At 40.4% G+C, this 21,576-nt stretch overlaps 1 protein-coding gene and 1 long non-coding RNA gene across 2 annotated transcripts in view; one reads left to right on the top strand and one right to left on the bottom strand.

Annotated features, from left to right (window-relative positions):
- Positions 1-14,884, top strand: part of LOC133569917 (plectin-like) — a 200,321-nt gene extending 185,437 nt beyond the window's left edge. Inside the window, exons 15-16 of the mRNA XM_061922506.1 lie at positions 9,257-9,359; positions 13,957-14,884. Of these exons, the coding sequence (XP_061778490.1) occupies positions 9,257-9,359; positions 13,957-14,091 (238 nt within the window). The 3' untranslated portion in view covers positions 14,092-14,884. The remainder of the gene's footprint in view (positions 1-9,256; positions 9,360-13,956) is intronic.
- Positions 14,885-16,609: 1,725 nt separating this feature from the next.
- Positions 16,610-16,933, bottom strand: LOC133569850 (uncharacterized). The gene is made up of 2 exons (XR_009809937.1): positions 16,838-16,933; positions 16,610-16,742 (listed from the first exon to the last, which is right to left on the bottom strand). It is a non-coding gene; the product is annotated as an uncharacterized LOC133569850 (long non-coding RNA).
- Between the last annotated feature and the right edge of the window lie 4,643 nt (positions 16,934-21,576).

Genomic DNA, 21,576 nt, shown 5'->3' with positions numbered 1-21,576 from the left:
CACATGCCAATACGGCCTTTTTAGTTTACCAAGTTGCAATTTTAAATTTCCCGCGAAGTGTCCTGTTGAAAACGTCGTGGAATGCTGACGTGTACGCGTGACGTCACGGACTGTTAGTAAATATTAGCGCTGCGCACACACACAGCTAAAAGTCGTCTGCTTTAACCGCATAATTACACAGTATTTTGGAGATCTGTGTTGCTGAATCTTTTGCAATTTGTTCAATTAATAATGGAGAAGTCAAAGTAGAATGATGGAGTTGGGAAGCTTTAGCCTTTAGCCACACAAACACACAGTGATTCCTTCTTTAAAATTCCCGGAGGTGAAACTTTACTATGGATCAGAGTGGTCAAGCGAACATGGATCCCGACCAAATGTCAACCAGCAGTTTTCGGTGAGAAAATCTGTGCTAAAAAGTGGCCACCTACTGGAGATCAGCTGAGCTTTTGCGGTCCGTCTAGCTGCCGTCGACTTCCATCAGACACTGGCCTCAAGACACCCGTGGATACACCCTTCCGACTATCAGGTACTATTAAACTCACTAAAACACTAGCAACGCAATAGAAAGATAAGGGATTTCCCAGAATTATCCTAGTAAATGTGTCTAAAAACATCTGAATCCGTCCCAATGCAATCGCGTTTTTTCTTTTTTCTTTTTCTTTTTTCTAGTCCATCGCTATCAATATCCTCAAACACGAATCCTTCACCCTCGCTCAAATTAATGGGGAAATTGTCGTTTTCTCTGTCCGAATAGCTCTTTTTGTTGGAGGCTCCCATTAAAAACAATGTGAGGATGTGAGGAGCCATCAACGGGTGACGTCATCGTCTGCGACTTCCGGTAGAGGCAGGGCTTTTCTCTTAACACCGACAGTTGCGGACTTTTTCGTGGATGTTCTCTACTAAATCCTTTCAGCAAAAATTTGGCAATAAAGTATGACACATAGAATGGACCTGCTATCCCCGTTTAAATAAGAAAATCTCATTTCAGTAGACCTTTAAAACAGATGACAGCCAAATGGACTTTGCTGTTTTATTTTCAATAAAACAATAGAAAATACGTACTTTTATAGTATTACAGTTGGCACAGTACAGTAAACTGACAGTTAATATTTAAACATTTAACATGTGACATTTCTGACAAATTTGAACAGAAATACTTCATGCACAGTCAGATGAATTCTTAAGAATTACAAGAAACATTTTTTGGGCCGGTATATATGCGCACTAATTGACTGAAAGAGCACGCACTTGGCGTGATGACTTCATGTTGTTGATGGAAAAATGCATTTTTTGACCATATGATTTGCCTGAGAGGCGGGTAAACCGGTTAAGCCATTAAGAACAATAAATTAGTTTTTGGTATAAGTTTGCTGGTTTCAAGAAATGTAATGCCAGGCACATATCATTATGTCAAGATAATGGCAAATTTACTTCATTTAAGAACATATTTGAACGTATTGAGCAAAACGGTCTCATATTAAATTTTTGCTACCAAGAAAAGTGCACGTGTTATTAGTGAGGATATACTTATTTTTAAGTATTTTTGGGTTCATTGAAATGAGCTAATTTTACTTGTGTTGTCTTGACAAACCAAAAATTCTTGTTCAATTGGCAGATAATTTTGCTTAGTTCAAATGAAATACCCCTCATTTTTGTATTTTTTTTCTTGTTTTTCATTACTGACTTTTTGCAGTGCATTCCAAAGTGAGTATCCATTCACAAGTTTCAATTTAGCAGGAAGCGAAAAGTGTTGCAGCCATACCTGGAAAGCAGATAAAGAGGACAAAATGTAGGTGCCATATATATTGTTGCGTCCCGGAAGAGTTGGTGCTGGAGGGAATTCCGGGAATTTGTTTTGTTGTGTTTATGTTGTGTTGCGCTGCAAATATTCTCCCGAAATGTGTTTGTCATTGTTGTTAAATGTGGTTTCACTATATGGCACATGTTTATGACAGTGTTGGCGTTGTTCATACGGCCACCCTTAGTGTGACATGTATGGCTGTTGACTAAGTATGCCCTTCATTCACGTGTGCGTTCGAAATTGACATGATTATTCAAAATGGCATTGATCGGACAGTGTGAAATCTTGGCTTGACATCTTCAACCAAAGACCATTATTAATCCATCGAACACTACAATATACTTACAAGACCACTTTCAAGATGGATATACGAAGAGCAACTACTTATTGTGACACGATGTCGGCTAATGTTGAATCAGCCGACGACGAGGGGTACCAGTGGCTTAAACGGCGTCAAATAGTGAGACCCACTCGACGTCCATTGCATCCGGTCTCCCCGAGAGGGGTGGGGGGTTACCCACATCTAGGGTCCTCTCCAAGGTTTCTCATAGTCATTCTCATCGACATCCCACTGGGTTGTGAGTTTTTCCTTGCCCTTATATGGGCGCTGATCTGCGGATGTCATTGTGGCTTGAGCAGCCCTTTGAGACACTTGTGATTTAGGGCTGTATAAATAAACATTGATTGATTGATTGATTCATTGATTGATTGAAATAGTGAGTGTAATTTTTTTTTTTTTACTTTTAGTATGTTATTTGCAATTTTCATTTTGACAGTACCACATAAGATATGTTGTAATCGCTGATGCGTTTGAATTGATTTTTAATTGTGCTAGAAAATAACCCAGTTTGTATACTGTTGAGGTGATTCAATGTTCAGTAGTGTATTAATGTGTTCCTGTACAGTATTTCTCCAGCACTTGTCATGTGGTGACATACATGATGGTATTTTGAGAGGTAATCTTGGAAGTCAGACGTCGCTGAAGTGAATTATATTTATATAGCGCTTTTCTCCAATGACTCGAAGCACTTTTACATAGTGAAACCCAATATCTAAGTTACATTTAAACCTGTGTGGGTGGTACAGGGAGCAGGTGGGTAAAGTGTCTTGCCCAAGGACTAGAGATGCGCGGTTTGCGGTCACAACCGCGGAATCCGCGGATAAACTGCGGGTCGGGCGGGTGACATGACAAAAAAATTAATTTTAAATAGATTCAGGCGGGTGGCGGTTGAACCAATTCAGAAATATATATTGTAATAATCCCAGGAATGTAGGCTCATAAAACATTTTAGTTTGTTTTGTCTTTATTGCACAAGATATAATACAACCACACAACAGCTCTCATGTCTCTAACGCTTTTCCCGGGACAACTGGAACTCTCACTTCCTGTTGACAACGTCACTTTCCTATTTCTCCCGGAAGTCCCGCCCCCCAGCCAAAGTCATTGGCTAACACCCCGTAGCCAGCCGCTACATCAGGGGCGCTCACACTTTTTCTGCAGGCGAGCTAAATTTCAATTGACCAAGTCGAGGAGATCTACCTCATTCCTATTTATAATTTATATTTATTTATTTATGAAAGATACATTTTTGTTAACAAGTTAATGGTGTTTATCAATCAATCAATCAATGTTTACTTATATAGCCCTAAATAATGATAATACAAGCATGTTTAACACACATAGATTCCTTTCTTTCATGAAAACAAGAATATAAGTTGGTGTATTTGATTCTGATGACTTGCATTGATTGGAATTAGACAGTGGTGCTGATAACGTCCGCATTTTCAAATGGAGAAAAAAAAAAAGTCCTCCTTTCTGTCCAATACCACATGAAAGTGGTTGGATTTGGCATCTCATTTGTCCAACTTGCATACTCGTTTTTAAACACTTTGTTATGAGAGTAGCATATGTGTGTGGCCCTTTAATGTCTGGCAGCAGGTGAGTGACGTCAGTGACTGTGCGGGTGGGCAAGCAAGTGAGAAAGCGGTCGCTGAGGGCGGGGGAGAAATACATTGGCATCAAACTCCGTAGCTTGCTAGCATGTGCACGCTAGCTTTCTGAGACTCTTATTTTGTTAGCACAGGCAGGATGAAACAGGTCTTTTATGGTGAAGAGAGGAACTGTGCAGTCGGTCTTTAGCGTTTTGACAGTAGGTACGGAGTCTCTAGAAATAAAATGTGTTTCTCTGCATCCGCCCTGTTAGTGATTTTTTTCTTAAATATGAGCTTGCAGCAGCCAGCGTCATCTCACAAGATCCTCGGGTGCCGAGAATGTCAAACAACTGACGAAAGTGAAGTCTTGGTATGATTGATGATTGCTCATTTTTATGTATATTTTTTAATGCCTGGCTTGAGATCGACTGACACACCCTCCGAGATCGACCAGTCGATCGGGATCGACGTAATGGGCACCCCTGCGCTACATTATACATCGTTAAAAGTTATGTTGAAGAGGTTCATTTAGCCTACTGAGGTATATTTATAAATGGTTGATTTATATAGGCTAGTAGGTAAAGTGTTGTACCTGACAACTCTTGATGGTACAATCCATATACATCACGTCACAGACAACGTCACGCTAACATCACGTGACACCTCTGATGAAGGCTGCAGAAGCAAGGTAGCCCAAACTGGTCAGCTACAACACTTTACCTTACTAGCCTATATAAATCAACCATTTATAAATAGTTAAATGTTGTTACCCACATACGAAAAACGAGCAGCACTCTTTGAAACAGTATGTGGGCATACTTTCATTTTGAAGTGTCTCGTTTGGTCTGTGGACGGATGTAAGGAAGCTACTTACGGGTATGGCTAACGAGGTATTTGTCATTTGTTGGTATTTTACTTGGTAAAATGTTTGATCCACATGCTGTGCATGTTATTATTTTTACGTTTGTAACTTGCTTTATTTATTACAGTTTTCAGGGGGAATTTGAAGGGAAAGTAAGCCTTCAAATAAATCAGTTCAAGAAAGCCATTGTGTCTGTGCTATTTGGAGGGAGTTACACTTTCAAACCTCACTAATGCCTTGCATCGTCTATATCAGACATATAACAACGGGCGGGTGTGGCTTTGATGAAATGTTGTTTCGGGTGGATGACGACTTTAGTGATGCGGTTGCGGATTATATAATTGCCTATCTGCGCATCTCTACCAAGGACACAATGGCACTGACTAGGATGGCGTAAGCAGGGATCGAACCTGCAACCCTCAAGTTGCTGGCACAGCCACTCTACTAACCGAGCTGTACCGCCCATGAAGGCCTAGGTGGGAAACACACGGCCCGCCACTGCTGCCAATTGTGACATGCTTCACACCCACAGCTGAGTAGCGCAGCTTTTCATTATTTTAAAGCGCTTGCAGAGGTAGATAAAGTTGTTTACTAGTGTTTACTTATCAAACATTTTAGTACGCTTTTGCAGCTCAAGGAGGGAACAATGAAGTCTTTGCATGCTCGCCTCGCATAGAAAATATCCCGTCTGGCTTCTTTAGATGTACATTAACATGGGGGCGGTACAGTGGTACTTTAATGGCCTAAGAAGTCTTCAATAAAGTATTTAGAGGATTTTTCCCCCTTCTCAATGCTAACTGGACAGGTTCACTCAACCATGAAAGAAGGAGCGCAGCACGCTCCTCAGCCCGTACATTACGCCATTATCCTCCGCCGTTGATTTAATAGGCATATCTTGGGCATCTGAAAATAGCAGACAATTGTTTGTCTCTCACCCCTCCTCCCCCCAAAAAATGTTTTTAATAAACACTTCAGTTCTTAAATGGCTTCTTATGCTCTTAATGTTCCCTTGCATGTCTGCGACCGAGCTCATTTTGCTTGTGTGCTCTTTTGGATTTAATGATTTCCGGAACTCATTTGCTCGCTGTGGGTTTAGTAATAAGGTCTTCTGAATGTGCTTGTAATGAAGACAGATTCATTTTCTTTTTTTTTTTTGCCCCACATTTGGTTTGATTGAAAGTGCCCCGCAACAGTTTAAAAGTTTGCCGTGAGACAACAAACGTGTACAACTGTACAATAAGACTGTATAAATCATTTAGAAGTAACTTAATAATTAAGGTGTGTGTTAATCATTAATGAACAGTTATAAATGACCTAGAACAGTCTTTAATCCAAACTGGGGGATCTTCACTTTGCAGTTCCCGGCTCCTGCAGCACTTTATTTGATCTATGTACACATTTGTAGAAATAAATAAAAAAAGAATAGCCCATTTTACAAACTTAATTGGTTCTGTGACGGAGCTCTTAATTCAAAGCACATGCATTTCAAATCAACATCTCCCATTGAAATTAATTTAAATGATGTTTGCTTCCCCTAAAATAGCACCATTTTAACGTGTAACGTGCATTTTATATATATATATATATATATTTTTTTTTAGTTATGAAATATTGTATGAAAACAATACAATTGTTACGGACTTATCAATCAATCATTCAATCAATCAATGTTTATTTATATAGCCCTAAATCACAAGTGTCTAAAAGGGCTGCACAAACCACAACGACATCCTGGGTAGAGCCCACATCAGGGCAAGGAAAAACTCACCCCAGAGGGACGTCGGTGACAGTGACCATGATGACCATGAGAAACCTCCTCTTTCCATGAAATCAGGGGACCGAAAGCAATGGATGTCGAGCGGGTCTAACATGATATTGTGAAAGTCCAATCCATAGTGGAGCTAACATAACAGTGAGAGTCCAGTCCAAAGTGGATCCAATATAGTAGCGAGAGTCCCGTCCATAGTGGAGCCAGCAGGAAACCATCCCAAGTGGAGGCGGATCAGCAGCGCAGAGATGTGCCCAACCGATACACAGGCGAGCGGTCCATCCTGGGTCCCGACTCTGGACAGCCAGTACTTCATCAATGGCCACCGGACCGGACCACCTCCACAAGGGAGGGTGGGACGGACGAGAAAAAGAAGAGAAACGGCAGATCAACTTGTCTAAAATGGGGGGTCAATTTAAAGGCCAGAGTGTACAAATGAGTTTTAAGATGAGACTTAAATGCTTCTACTGAGGTAGCATCTCAAACTGTTACCGGGAGGGCATTCCAGGGTACTGGAGCTCGAACGGAAAACGCTCTATAGCCCGCAGACTTTTTTTGGGCTCTGGGAATCACTAATAAGCCGGAGTCCTTTGAACGCAGATTTCTTGCCGGGACATGTGGTACAATACAATCGGTAAGATAGGTTCGAGCTAGACCGTGTAGTATTTTAAACGTGAGTAGTAAAACCTTAAAGTCACATCTTGAGTGCACAGGAAGCCAGTGCAGGTGAGCCAGTATAGGCCTAATATGATCAAACTTTCTTGTTCTTGTCAAAAGTCTAGCAGCCGCATTTTGCACCAACTGTAATCTTTTAATGCTAGACATGGGGAGACCCGAAAATAATTTGTTACAGTTATCGAGGCGAGATGTAACAAACGCATGGATAATGATCTCCGCGTCGTTAGTGGACAGAATGGAGCGAATTTTAGCGATATTACGGAGATGAAAGAAGGCCGTTTTAGTAACGCTTTTAATGTGTGGCTCAAAGGAGAGAGTTGGGTCGAAGATAACACCCAGATTCTTTACCGAATCGCCTTGTTTAATTGTTTGGTTGTCAAATGTTAAAGTTGTATTATTAAATAGAGGTCGGTGTCAAGCAGGACCGATAATCAGCATTTGCGTTTTTTGGCGTTGAGTTGCAAAAAGTTAGCGGACATCTATTGTTTAATTTCATTTAGACACGCCTCTAGTTGACTTCAATGCGGCGTGTTGATCAGCTTTAGGGGCATGTAGAGTTGTCATCAGCATAACAGTGAAAGCTAACACCGTATTTGCGTATGATGTCACCTAGCGGCAGCATGTAGATGCTGGAGAGTGCAGGGCCAAGGACCGAACCCTGGGGAACTCCACACGTTACCTTAACATAGTCCGAGGTCACATTGTTATGGGAGACGCACTGCATCCTGTCAGTAAGATAAGAGTTAAACCAAGACAGGGCTAAGTCTGACATACCAATTCGTGTTTTGATACGCTCTAATAAAATATTATGATGGACGGTTTAGAAAGCAGCGCTAAGATCGAGGAGCAGCAACATAGATGACCCATCAGAATCCATCGTTAGCAATAGATTATTAGTCATTTTTGCGAGGGCTGTCTCCATAGAGTGATTTGCCCTGAAACCAGATTGGAGTTTCTTGGTATTTTTCTGTGTTGCAATCAGGTTCCTGTCCTGTGCTCTTATTTTGTAGTTTTCACTTCCTCTTTTGATGCAGCAGCTTCACTACTGCCTTTAAACGCGAGTCCTCACACCTGCTTTCTGTTTGTAATCAAGACTATTTAAGTTGTGCGAAAGCCTTCGTTCTTCGTTGGGACGTTATTCATTATCTTTAGTCGCGTCAAGTTCGATAGTACTTTGTGGACACCGCCTCTGCTCCGCACATATCGTAAGTCTTTGCTGTTGTCCAGCATTCTGATTTCCTTTACTTTGTAGCCTTTTTATGTTAGTTTTAGTCCAGCATAATTATCCCTATTATTCAGTGCCTCTTCTAGTGGTGTTCGTATTTTGCTTTCATTTTGTTTAGTGCGTAGGTGTCAAACCTATTTTAGCTCAGGGGCCCCAGGGAGGAAAATCTAATCCCAGGTGGGGCGGACTGGTAAAATTATGGCATGATAACTTAAAAACAAAGATAAATTCAGATTAGATGTGAAGTTGATGTAGACTCCAGAGATTGAAGCGTTAAATATAAAATGTATGTATTTCCTGGCACACCATTATCATCATTTCATGACCCAAGCAAAACACTTTTTACACTTTTATACTGAAATAAATACACCTACAACTTATTTAATAAAAACATAGAAAAAAACTACTAGCAGCGGTAAAGTTTAGATCCATGAAGGAAAGAAGAAAGTGAATGAATGTTTATAACTGAATACATTTACATATGCATACAAATTTGTCTTCTTTTTATATTATTTCTTTTAATTAAGTAAGCTTTTTCCAAAACACAATATATAATGTGAGATATAACAGGACAATGCATACGTTTATCATTTGTTTTCAAAACGCTTACAAAAAAGTGGCACCCCAAAAATTGACTGGGGGACCCCATTTTTATGACTTGATGGGGTCCATGATGGGAATTTTCCAAAAGGGGTCCCATGAAAATTCCTAGCGCCAACACTGCTGTCAACAGAGGAGAAAAAATGCTTTATTTAAATAAATATATTATTTATAAAGCAAGTTTGAGAATTATTGGCAAATTTTCACTTAGTCCCGGCCTTGGCGTGCTGCCCGCCTTGGCACGCATATATGTGTCCTTCTTTTTGGGATTTCACAATATGGTCAGCCTAACTTAGAATATGTTCCCCATACTAAAGTGTTACCGACTGCCTTTTACTTTGTATATAAAATAAGTGATGTTTTCCTTAAAAATCTATTTTATATTGCCAGACTGGAAAAAGAGACTCGTGTGGCCTTGAATTTGGGCATACTGGCCGACATGCAGACCAAGTTGCAGAACAACATGGGCGCCGTCGGACTGCTGAATCAACAAGTGAGAGCACACACACACACACACGCACACACACACACACACACACACACACACACACACACACACACACACACACACACACACACACACACACACACAAACACACACACACACTACACAAGGCCCTGTTAGAAACACTGCAAACCACCCGCTGTTGAGCTCACAAAGCCGAGCAAGACTTCATACGTCCGACTTCAAAATAAGAGGCACGTACAGGCGAGGCGCACACATCCATCCATCCATCTCCTCTTTCTGAGATAAAAGGTAGGGATGGGTGTGGTGTGGGCGGAGGAGAGCGAGGAGGCGGGATGAGAGCAAATGGTATTGGAAAAAAGCGGTGATGTCTCTTTCCAGCGGTAAATGAGTTCCCTTTGATGGCAGTGAGAGAGGGCTGTATATCAATACTGCTGTGCTGATCTCTCCATGACAGCGTAGGGAAATGGCCCGCTGTGATAAAACAATGTAGCAGGTGAGAAAAGAAACACACGTAAGGGGAAACAAAAAATGTTGAATTTTCATTTTTCTTTTGTCAACAAAAGTCAACAAAATCACCAAAAGGAGGACAAATCAAAAGTGCTCTTCAGCCCACTCAGTTCTGCAAAAAGAAAACTCTAGGGTCTGAAAGAAGCAGCCTGCTGACTGTCACTTGTTGACGTTGCGATCGTGTGTTGCTGTCATGCAATTGTGTGCACGTGAGGGAGGAGGGAACGTGTGTGACAGTGCATCTTTACTTTAATCCAGTGGATTTTAGACACACGGATAAAACAGAAGTAGTATGTAGCAGTGGTGTGCTTTCAGGGCCAGCAAGGACTTCTCTGCTGGCCTAATATAACCAAAAATCATAATTAAAGGGGAACATTATCACAATTTCAGAAGGGTTAAAACCAATAAAATTCAGTTCCCAGTGGCTTATTTTATTTTTCGAAGTTTTTTCAAAATTTTACCCACCATGGAATATCCCGGAAAAAGGCTTTAAAGTGCCTGATTTTATCTATCTTTAAATCCATCGTCCATTTTCCTGTGACGTCATGTGATGCCAACATGGCGGATAGCACAGCAAGATATAGCGACATTAGCTCGGATTCAGACTGGGATTTCAGCCCCTTAAGCGATTCAACAGATCAGGCATGTATTGAAACGGATGGTTGGAGTATGGAGGCAGATAGCAAAACGAAATTGAAGAAGAAACTGAAGCTATTGAGCAAATAGCTATTGAAGCTATTCGGCGATCGTTTAAGTATGGCCCAATATTTTTTGCCATTTTGTTAAATAGTTTTGAGAACAATAATGGGGGAAAAATGTGCGGAACCCTAGTAAATGTAGATGCTGCTAAACACTCCAACATGTTGCCTTATTGTTATTTTTATTTTTTTATTTTTTTTAATCCTTCAACAGAAAGAAAATAGCTCGAATAGACAAATCTTTTTTCTTTTCTACCAATATTTCTGTGCAAAATCCCACTAAATTCTCATGTCACAACACACACAAAAGCCACTATTCACCTCTGCCAGCACTTTGTTAGGATTGATGATATTGTTATTAGCAACATAGCTCAAAACATTATCTAGGGAGGCAGATTTTGATTATACTTTTCATAATTGGCCAAAACGAGTAAGAAAAAAATGATTATGTTTTGAGGATTTATAGGCTGCGTCTCCAAGTGATTTTTTTGTTTATTTATATATTACTATGATTGATTATTATACATAACTTGTAAATATCTATGAAAAATATTTTTTTCACAATGACAGTACTGTGATAATAAGTACTTTATCAACAGAATTCCAACGATTTAAAGCACCTGCATTTTCACAATTGGTAAAAATCAAACAATGAAAACACAATGAAGTGTGAGGATGAAAACTGTCAATGTCTTTAGTTTCTTTTACAGTTGGAAATAAAAAAAACATTGTTTTGACTAATGCTGTCAAAGCCTGCTTGAATGGAAGAGCAAACTCATCATTTTTACACCTTTCTCACGCCCACCTTTCATCCACACTTATTCATGCAAAAGAGACAAGATGTTGTTTTTTTTTATTTTGTTATTTCACCCACTCAACCCTTTGCAAGTAGCATCCAAAAATGATGAAAATGAAAATGCAAAACTAATTATGTGTGTTCATCCCTAAAATTTGATTGGATGTTTTGCTGTCAGAGCGACTAAATATTAAGCGTATTTGGTTCCTTTTGACACATCAACTTCCTGTCATTGGCTCCTTAAGGGTTAAGCCTAAACCCCCGAGTTATTTGTAGTCATCAGATTAGTGTGTGCTAGCGTAATATTAGTAAAACCTTATACACTCATCTCGGCGCACACACACACAAGGACGTGTGCAGCTGTCATCATTCGTCTCTTTGTCGCTTCTCTTCTTTACTTTCCTGTTTTACTCACAGCTAAAAATACATGATTTCATTCCTTTTTATGTGCCACTTTGCCTAAGTAATTACCATGCAAACATGTGCACTTTTTACCACTAAATGTTAGCTAAATGATTAAAAATGTGGCTTTATAGGGCGGCCTATTGTGTAACGTATTATATGCATACAAACATATGTGTATAATACAAACATACTTTTCAAACAGAGTATAGTACCGTTTTTGATTCATTAGTACCGTGATTCTATACTAGTACCGGTATACCGTACAACTTTAGTTTATATATTTATATATGGGCATATGTGTGTGTATATATGTGTATACATGTGTATATATGTATATATGTACATATGTATATAATTGTATATATGTGTATATGTATATGTATATATATATATATATATATATATATATATATGTGTGTGTGTGTGTGTTTATATGTGTCTAAATGTATATTTGACTGTGTATTTGTAGGTGTGTATATATTTATGTATGTATGTATGTATGTATATTCTCCTCCAAGCATATTACTGGGTATTTATGCCATAACAGCTCAATTTTTGTTTCATCTGCCGTCACATGGACAAAGTTAAGACCTTCTAGTGCAGGGGTAGGGAACCTATGGTTCAAGAGCCAGATGTGGCTCTTTTGATGACTGCATCTGGCTCTCAGATAAATCCTAGCTGACATTGCTTAACACAATAAGTAATGAACATTTCCGCTGGTAATCATAGCGTTAAAAATAACGTTGAAAATACAAAACATTCGCATGCATTTTCATCCATACATCCATTTTCTACCGTACCCATTCAAGAAGTGGCATTAATGATAAGAGTAATTTATTTATTATTGGTTAGCTTCAGAATAACAATATTATTAAAAAAGAATAAGAGACTTAGAACACTTTGAAAATGTTGGTCTTGCTTAAAAATGCACACATTTAGTTGTACTCAGTGTAAAAAAATATGATATGGCTCTCACGGAAATACATTTTAAAATATTTGGCTTTCATTGCTCTATCAGCCAAAAATATTCCCGACCCCTGTTCCAGAGAAAAGTTATGTGGTCAGATGAAACATAAATTGAGCTATTTGGTCACAATACCCAACAATATGTTTGGTGGAGAAAAGGCGAGGCCTTTATTCCCAGAAACACTACGCACACCGTCAAGCATGGTGGGCCTGTTTTGCTGCCAATGGAACTGGTGCTTTAAATTGGACAATGAAAAAGGAGGATTACCTCCAAATTTTTCAGGACAACCAAAAATCATAAGCCCAGAGGTTGGGTCTTGGGCGCAGTTGGGTGTTCCAAACGGATGATGACCCCAAACACACATCAAAAGTGGAAAAGGAATGGTTCAATCAGGCAAGAATGAAAGTTTTAGTACGGCCTTCCCAAAGTCCTGATTTAAATGTGTGGCCATACTGAAGAAACAAGTCCATGTCAGAAAACCAACACATGTAGCTGAACTGCACCAATTTTGTCAAGAGGAGTGGTCAAAAATGAATCCAGAAGCTTGTGGATGGCTACCAAAAGCGCCTTATTGCAGTGAAACTTGCCAAGGGACATGTAAGCAAATATTAACATTGCTGTATGTATTTTCAGTAGAGCCATAATAAATTCATAAAAGAACCAAACCTTATGAATGTTTCACAAGTATGTGCTCCAATCACTCTATCACAAAAAATAAGAATTGTAGAAAGTATTGGAAACTTTACAAGTGTATGTAAACTTTTGATTGCGACTGTATATATATTTAGAAAGGAGGTGGAGGCAGTGTCGACACCGCTGTGGATACTTTCTGAATGTTTAAAACTACACATCGCTTGTTTATGGCTTTCTTTGTACTCACATTGATCTCTGTCAATGTCATATATGATTTCTGTAAAAAAAAATTCCAACTTGATTGCTCAAATGGCTTTCTTTCATAGTGTGTCTCCCACTTGCATACATTACAGTACAAACCATATCTAACTGCAATTGTACAAGTGCATTTTTTCCATTTGGCCTCCAACATGCATGAAAGCAAGTGTGAAAGACCAATTGAGAATGTGATAGGCACGTCTGCGCTCTCATCACCGTGCCAGCCGCCAACTCGGCATGATTGATTTATCTCTGTAACTTTGAGTTAAGTGTTTAATTTGGTTCATTTAATTGTTGCATCGCTTCAAGTTTTTCTCCTTTTTTTTTAACAATATTTGTGTTCTCTTTCTCCTGCAGTTAACTGCCCTCAGTGAGGAGAACAAGCGTTTGCGTCGGCAGCTAGCAGAAGAGAAGTCCAAAGGCCGACAACCTCCATCGGCCACACCATTCCTCTGCTTGAAACAAGCAACGACGCACACTGGCTGCATCTAAGACCCTAAGGTGAGCCCACCGACCAAGGCAATAGACCCCGCCTCCTGTCCCGCCCCTTCTGAATTCAGACCAGAGAGGGATTGGCCCAAATAAAACCTGCAGAACACTTTGACCTGTCACGGCTTTTTCACCTCAAGCTGCTCTCTGGGGGAAGGTGCTCAGTGAGAGGTTAACTTCCTGCAGGTCAAAGTCGTGTCCCTGGGTGCTCATCGCCTTCAGGAAGGAAAAACTGAGTGAATGTAGGAAGGAAAATTTACTAAAACTCCCCAAAAATATATTTTTTGTATGATAGCACCTTTTTTAGCCATTTGAACTCCTCTAATGTGCTCTTTTAATGTCTTCAATGTAATTGTTGTTCTTTGATGTTTCCCTCTTACATGTGTGTAAAAGGGATGTGTGCTATGCCTATGAGTAGTTTTTTTCTCTTGGCCTGAGTCTGGACCCCGTCTCCAGGGGCCCAGGATTAGACCGATTTTTTTTTTTCTCACCCCGCCCCATTGTTTACCTCTATCTCACCTTTTTTGTAAGGGGCGCCGGATGTTGGCAGACCCGTCAGCGATGCTGTTATGTCTCCCTGTAACGTTTGTCTGATCTTGAATGGGATTGTGCTCAAAATTTAAATGTCCCCTCCAAAACGGACAAGCGGTAGGAAATGGATGGATGGATGGATTAATAAAGTATTTCTGATTCTGATTCTGATGTTGCTAACACTTGGCATGATTAAAGACCTCCACTACCAAAATGGATACATGGATGATACAGCAGAGGATTGGGAGAATGTCATGTGGTCAGATGAAACCAAAATAAAACTTTTTGGTATAAACTCAACTCGTCATGTTTGGAGTAAGAAGAATACTGAGTAGCATCCCAAGAACACCAAACCTACTGTAAAGCATGGGGATGGAAACATCATGCTTTGGGGCTGTTTTTCTGCTAAGGGGACAGGACGATTGATCCGTGTTAAGGAAAGAATGAATGGGGCCATGTATCGTGAGATTTTGAGCCAAAACCTCCTTCCATCAGTGAGAGCTTTGAATGGTTGACCAAATACTTATTTTCCACCATAATTTACAAATTAATTCTTTAAAATTCCTACAGTGTGAATTCCTGGATTTTTTTTCACAATCTGTCTCTCACAGTTGAAGTGTACCTATGATGAAAATTACAGACCTCTGTCATCATTTTAAGTGGGAGAACTTGCACAATCGGTGGCTGACTAAATACTTTTTGGCCCCACTGTACATGTATAGCGCTTTTCTCCCTTCAGGGTACTCAAAGCGCCTTGACACTATTTCCACATTCACCCATTCACACACACACATTCACACACTGATACTTGGAAGGCCCTAACCACGACCCATCAGGAGCAAGGACATAACGAACGTGATGAGGATGGCAGAAGCCGGGGATCGAACCAGAAACCCAGGTTGCTGGTACGGTCGCTCTACTCACCGAGCCTTGCTGCACCCATGTTATTTACATAATGTACTTTATTATTCATAGTGGTACTTCAGACAGAATCCTGCTAAACCAAAGCATTTATCTCTATATAAAACGATAAAAGTCCATTAAGTCCATTCCAAATACATTAAACACATTTTATAGAGAATAGTTTTACATGCAGAAAACTTTGTAAAATTGATTAATCACCTTTATATATATATATATATATATATATATATATATATATATATATTTCCATCCATCTTCCTCCGCCTATCTGAGGTGAGGTTGTGGGGGCAGCAGCCTAAGCAGGGAAGCCCAGACTTCCCTCTCCCCAGCCAATTCGTCTAGCTCCTCCCGGGGGATCCCGAGGCGTTCCCAGGCCAACAGGGATAGATAGTCTTCCCAAGGTGTCCTGGGTCTTACCCGTGGCCTCCTACCGGTCGGACGTGCCCGAAACACCTCCCTAGGGAGGCGTTCGGGTGGCATTCTGACCAGATGCCCGAACCAGCTCATCTGGCTCCTTTCCATGTGGAGGAGCAGCGGCTTTAGTTTGAGCTCCCCCTGGATGGCAGAGCTTCTCACCCAATGTCTAAGGGAGAGCCCCACCACCCCAGTGGGCACAGAGACGTTTAATTAACATTGAACCAACGTTACTTTCCCGTGTTGAAATAACGTTGGATTTGGGTTGAAAATTAAAGTTGGATCAACGTTTAAATACCGACGTTGAATCAACGTCAATGTTTCAACGTTGATTCAACTTTCAGTTTCTACCTAACAGAGACGTTTAATCAACGTTGAAAGAATGTTACTTTCCCGTGTTGAAATAACGTTGGATTTGGGTTGAAAATGAAAGTTGGAACAACGTTTAAATACCACCGTAGAATCTACGTCAGCGTTTCAACGTTGATTCAACTTTCAGTTTCAACCTAAGATCAACCAACCAATTATCGACGTAATATCAACCAATATATCAACATAATTAAAGACAACAAAACATAGTGCATATATAGCTCCAGGCTGAATCCTGTTAATGCAAAATTACAATTAAGTACAAAGAAAATGGATAATGTCAATCGATATAATTATTTATTTAGCCTGTGATGCCCATCCTATTCCTCCCTTCCGTCCAGGGGCATATTTCAGTTTATTTTTTATGGCATCATGGACCATCGTTTCGGTCCCCTTCTGGGTATCCAAGACACTACCTGTAAACAGGCAAAAAGAATACAAATTAATTAAGGTTGCATGTGATTTACCCCAATCAAGTTAATGTAATTATTAAACACACACACAAACTCACCTGTGACTACATCGAGCAGCTTCGTCTCGGCAAAGGCAGTTTTTCCCCCTCTCCCCTTCATGTTCAGATTGGACATTAATTCATTTGTCATGAGCCTAAAATTGAACACGCAAGTCTTACATGCAGGCCAAAAAGTACGGAATTTTGCATTATTATAATTCCCGATCTAGCACTCATAGATTAGAATTTGGCTCTTACATCGCCTATTTTTAATATATATGTAGAGAAAGAGGAAAATACCTGTCCGTGATGGTGCTTAAACAGCTCTTTAAGTCATATCCACCAATCTTTGAGAGCCTGGCTGTCTGCAAATATACAAGAGAATGTGTTTAGCATCCACGGGGGGAAGGGGCTGGCAAACACATACATATACATTCAAGTATAGGGCCTGTTTTATCTACACCGGTTTTATCTACACGATTTCATAACCTGAAATTTCTACCTAAATACAATAATATTTCCGATGTAAAAACAGCTACACAATTATAATGTTATAATTACTTACCAGCAAATCTTTCTTGCCTGGTTGAGTTGTTATCAACTCGTCAAGGTCGAGTAGTTCCTCCACTGTCTCCAATTTCTGCACATGGAAGGACAGTTTTATCAAAAAATTATCCTTTTTGGTATTATATGTATCATAGCAAGTGTACTGTGTCGTTCCATATATGCATAAACTGAAATCATTGGTACATTGCCTTGCATTAACGTTCTGCTTTACAATTACCGGGTAGTTGTAAATGTACATAGACTTAGGGGCGGACCAGATGAAACGTGGGGGAGGGTATGTTTTTTGGGGGGAAAAAAGAGATTGTTTAGCAAAAACTGAAAAATAAATAGTTTGTTTTCCTGACGTATATAAAAAAAAGTTTGCTCGTGTAAGCTCTGCAAAAAATAAGTTGGTTGCCTTCTTGTGCCAAGAGAAGAAACTTTGTACCCCCCAAAAATGTCTGCGCTCCGTGCAGTCTTTTATTCCATCCATCCATCCATTTTCTACCGCTTATTCCCTTTCGGGGTCGCGGGGGGCGCTGGCGCCTATCTCAGCTACAATCGGGCGGAAGGCGGGGAACACCCTGGACAAGTCGCCACCTCATCGCAGGGCCAACACAGATAGACAGACAACATTCACACTCACATTCACACATTAGGGCCAATTTAGTGTTGCCAATCAACATATCCCCAGGTGCATGTCTTTTATTGTCAATCATAAAACATATGAAACAAAATCTGTCTGGATATTTTATTGTCATATATTTTAGTATACATGTTGGCCAACAGGTCAACAGTGAAACCATTTGGAAGTTTCAATACTTGACAAAAGCTCTTGTAATAGCAGTACTGGCCTTATCAGTAAAATAAAAAAATAAGTAAAGATCATAGGCTGCTGCCCCCGCGACCCGACCTCGGATAAGCGGAAGATGATGGATGGATGGATGGATCATAGCATTTAATATTACATGAATCCTTTTATGGGAGACCCGTGGACTTGCCTTTTGAGACAAAGCCTTGCTAACAAGTCAAACTAATTAAAAAGTACCTGTACTTAAAATAAACTGGCAACATTTTAAATAAACATTAAAATGAGCCAGAAAAACCTAACTGCCGTCCAGACGGGTGTTTTGAAGATCAAAATCAAGAGGAAGTAAATTAATACAGTGACTGGTGCGGCTGTAAAAGACAATGGGTACAGAACCTCAAAAAAAATGTTGTTTTGTGTTAGCCTGGAAAAATAATTGTTTGCTTTTGGGCAGGTGGGGAAAAAAATGTTAGTTGTCTGCTTGGGGAGAAAAAAAAAGTTTGCTCAGGTCCAGTTTATACAGTCAAAATAAACGTTGAGAATAGGCGTGAGATACATTTCTCGTTTTCCTGCAACCCTCTTGTGAAAGGGCCAAAATTATATCCATATAAATAACCAATATTATCTCAAGGTACAAACCTGAATCTTTATAGACGTCGATGGTTTTCTTTGCTGTGAAATAGTTTGATTTCCAATTCAAATCTTCGCTCTTCGTCTTGTTTGCTGGATTGGAAAGGAAGTACTTCAGCCCGCATGCGCACAAGCACGCTGCCATCAAGCGGCGGTTTTGTTGAAAACTGTCGCAAATGGCCGATGCCAGGGCAGAATGTTTGGCAAGTTGAATTGTACACGTTGAAACGACGTTGAAACGACGTTGAAACGACGTTGAAAAGACGATGTCCCCCAATGATGAAAACAAACCAGATTTGCAACATATGGTGTGGTGGGTCAGTTGGTTGTGACTTGGTCGGGATGTGGTTGAGTGACGTCGCGACGTAATTTCAACGTCACCTCGATGTTGAACTAAGGACGGGTGCCCACTGGGACCCGGCGGAGGAAACTAATTTTGGCCGCTTGTACCCGTGATCTTGTCCTTTCGGTCATGACCTTAAGCTTATGACCATAGGTGAGGATGGGAACGTAGATCGACCGGTAAATTGGGAGCTTTACCTTCCGGCTCAGCTCCTTCTTCACCACAACGGCTCGATACAGCGTCTGCATTACTGAGGACGCCACACGGATCTGCCAGTCGATCTCACTCAATGCGGACCAAGCTCTGATACTGATCATACAGGGAGTTACCCAATACTCTCTGACAACTCCCCACAGGACTTCCCGGGGGACACGGTCGAATGCTTTCTCCAAGTCCACAAAACACATGTTGACTGGTAGGGCAAACTCAAGCACGATTTGACTGGTTGGGCAAACTCCCATGCACCCTCAAGGACACTGCTGAGAGTATAGAGCTGGTCCACAGTTCCACAACCAGGCCGAAAACCACACTGTTCCTCCTGAATCCGAGGTTCGACAATCCGACGTAGCAATAATAGAAGCAATAATCTAAATAAACAAGAGAACGGAGTGTGACTAGATCCAAGGGTGTGAATGGTGAAAGACTATGTGTAAGAATTAATTGCTGCGTGTTACCAGAGTGTTGAGCGAGAGGCAAGTCTTAAAGGGTCTGGGCAGGCTCGTATGTCCATGAGCAGGCAGGTAGTCAAGGCTATAACGAGGTGGCAAAAGGTCCGAGTCCAAGCGGGAGGTCGAGATCCAAGAGGCAGTCCGGAAAGCAAAGGAACAAGGAAATGACGAGACGCACAGCTCGTCAAAACGGGAACGAAGGCGGACTGCTGGAAGGACGACAAGGAAGACATGGGACCAAATCAAACACGATAGGAGAAAACACAAAGAGCAAGACTAAGGTTGCATCAAGCATAAAGATTGCTTACGGTACTCCAACAGAATACTACGTTCTTGCCCGGGATAGCAGGATGAGCAGGCTTATCTGATCATCAGCACCAGGTGTGCTGATTGCCGGCGATTGATAGCAGCTGCTTCCTGCAGCCGGTGTGGCGCATGCCTTGCACCCTCTTGGAGGTGCGCTCAGCGCACAGATAAATGCACACGTGCACCCGGGCTGTGACAGTAACACTGTGTATAGCTTTCACTTTTTACCCAGAACTTGTCCAACATGTAATAGGATGCTACTTGGCACTCAACAAAATAGTTGTATTGTCCTAGCAATAAAGTCAAGATCTTACAAAATAAAGTGCAATTTTAACAAATTATGGTCAAATTACTGTACAAGCACTTTTCATGTCGATGATTGTTCAGAGGAGCAAAAACACTCATTTCAATTTTTCCAATTTATATTGAAGTTCAACTTGACACTTTAACATGAATATACAGTGGAACCTCGATTTACGAACTTCTTTGGTTCTTTAACATGTTTTGCTGACCGAATCGTTTCTAAATTGAAATAAATTTCTTCATGAGAAACAATATAAACATGATTAATTGGTTCTAGCCTCGTCCAAAGTTCCTAATTTATATTTAAAAATGTACCCTTTGAAGACACAATGTTGTGTTTGTATATTGTACATGTATCAAACCAATATAACGAGCAGGCAACGACTCAACAATCTCTTATTTAAGAAAATAAAACATAATTCACTTTGTGAAAGGCAAAGTATAGTATTTCCCACACTTGTAATGGGTATCAGGATTATCTCAGGGAGAGCATGTCCCAAATTCCAAGCTGTTTTGAGGCATGTTAAAACAAATAATGCACTCTGTGACTTCAATAATAAATATGGCAGTGACATGTTGGCAATTTTTTCCATAAATTGAGTTGATTTATTTTGGAAAACCTTGTTACATTGTTTAATGCATCCATCAGGGCATCACAACACAATTAGGCATAATAATGTGTTATTTCCACAACCTTATATATAAGTATCGGTTAATATCGGTATCGGTAATTAAGAGTTGGACAATATCGGGTATCGGCAAAAAAGCCATTATCTGACATCTCTAGTTTTTATGTCTCTGATACTTCAAGTGGTGTCTTATATTTGGGTTCAATCTTTATTCTTCTAGTGGAGTTCCCCAGGGTTCGGTCCTTGGCCCTGCACTCTTCAGCATCTACATGCTGCCGCTAGGTGACATCATACGCAAATACGGTATTAGCTTTCACTGTTATGCTGATGACACCCAACTCTACATGCCCCTAAAGCTGACCAACACGCCGGATTGTAGTCAGCTGGAGGCGTGTCTTAATGAAATTAAACAATGGATGTCTGCTAACTTTTTGCAACTCAACGCCAAAAAAACGGAAATGCTGATTATCGGTCCTGCTAGACACCGAACTCTATTTAATAATACAACTCTAACATTTGACAACCAAACAATTAAACAAGGCGACACGGTAAAGAATCTGGGTGTT

Source organism: Nerophis ophidion, linkage group LG15 (genome assembly GCF_033978795.1).
Source record: "Nerophis ophidion isolate RoL-2023_Sa linkage group LG15, RoL_Noph_v1.0, whole genome shotgun sequence".
Taxonomy (NCBI): domain Eukaryota; kingdom Metazoa; phylum Chordata; class Actinopteri; order Syngnathiformes; family Syngnathidae; genus Nerophis; species Nerophis ophidion.
The sequence above is the reverse complement of the archived record's forward strand: the minus strand, read 5'-3'. Positions and strand labels throughout refer to the sequence as shown.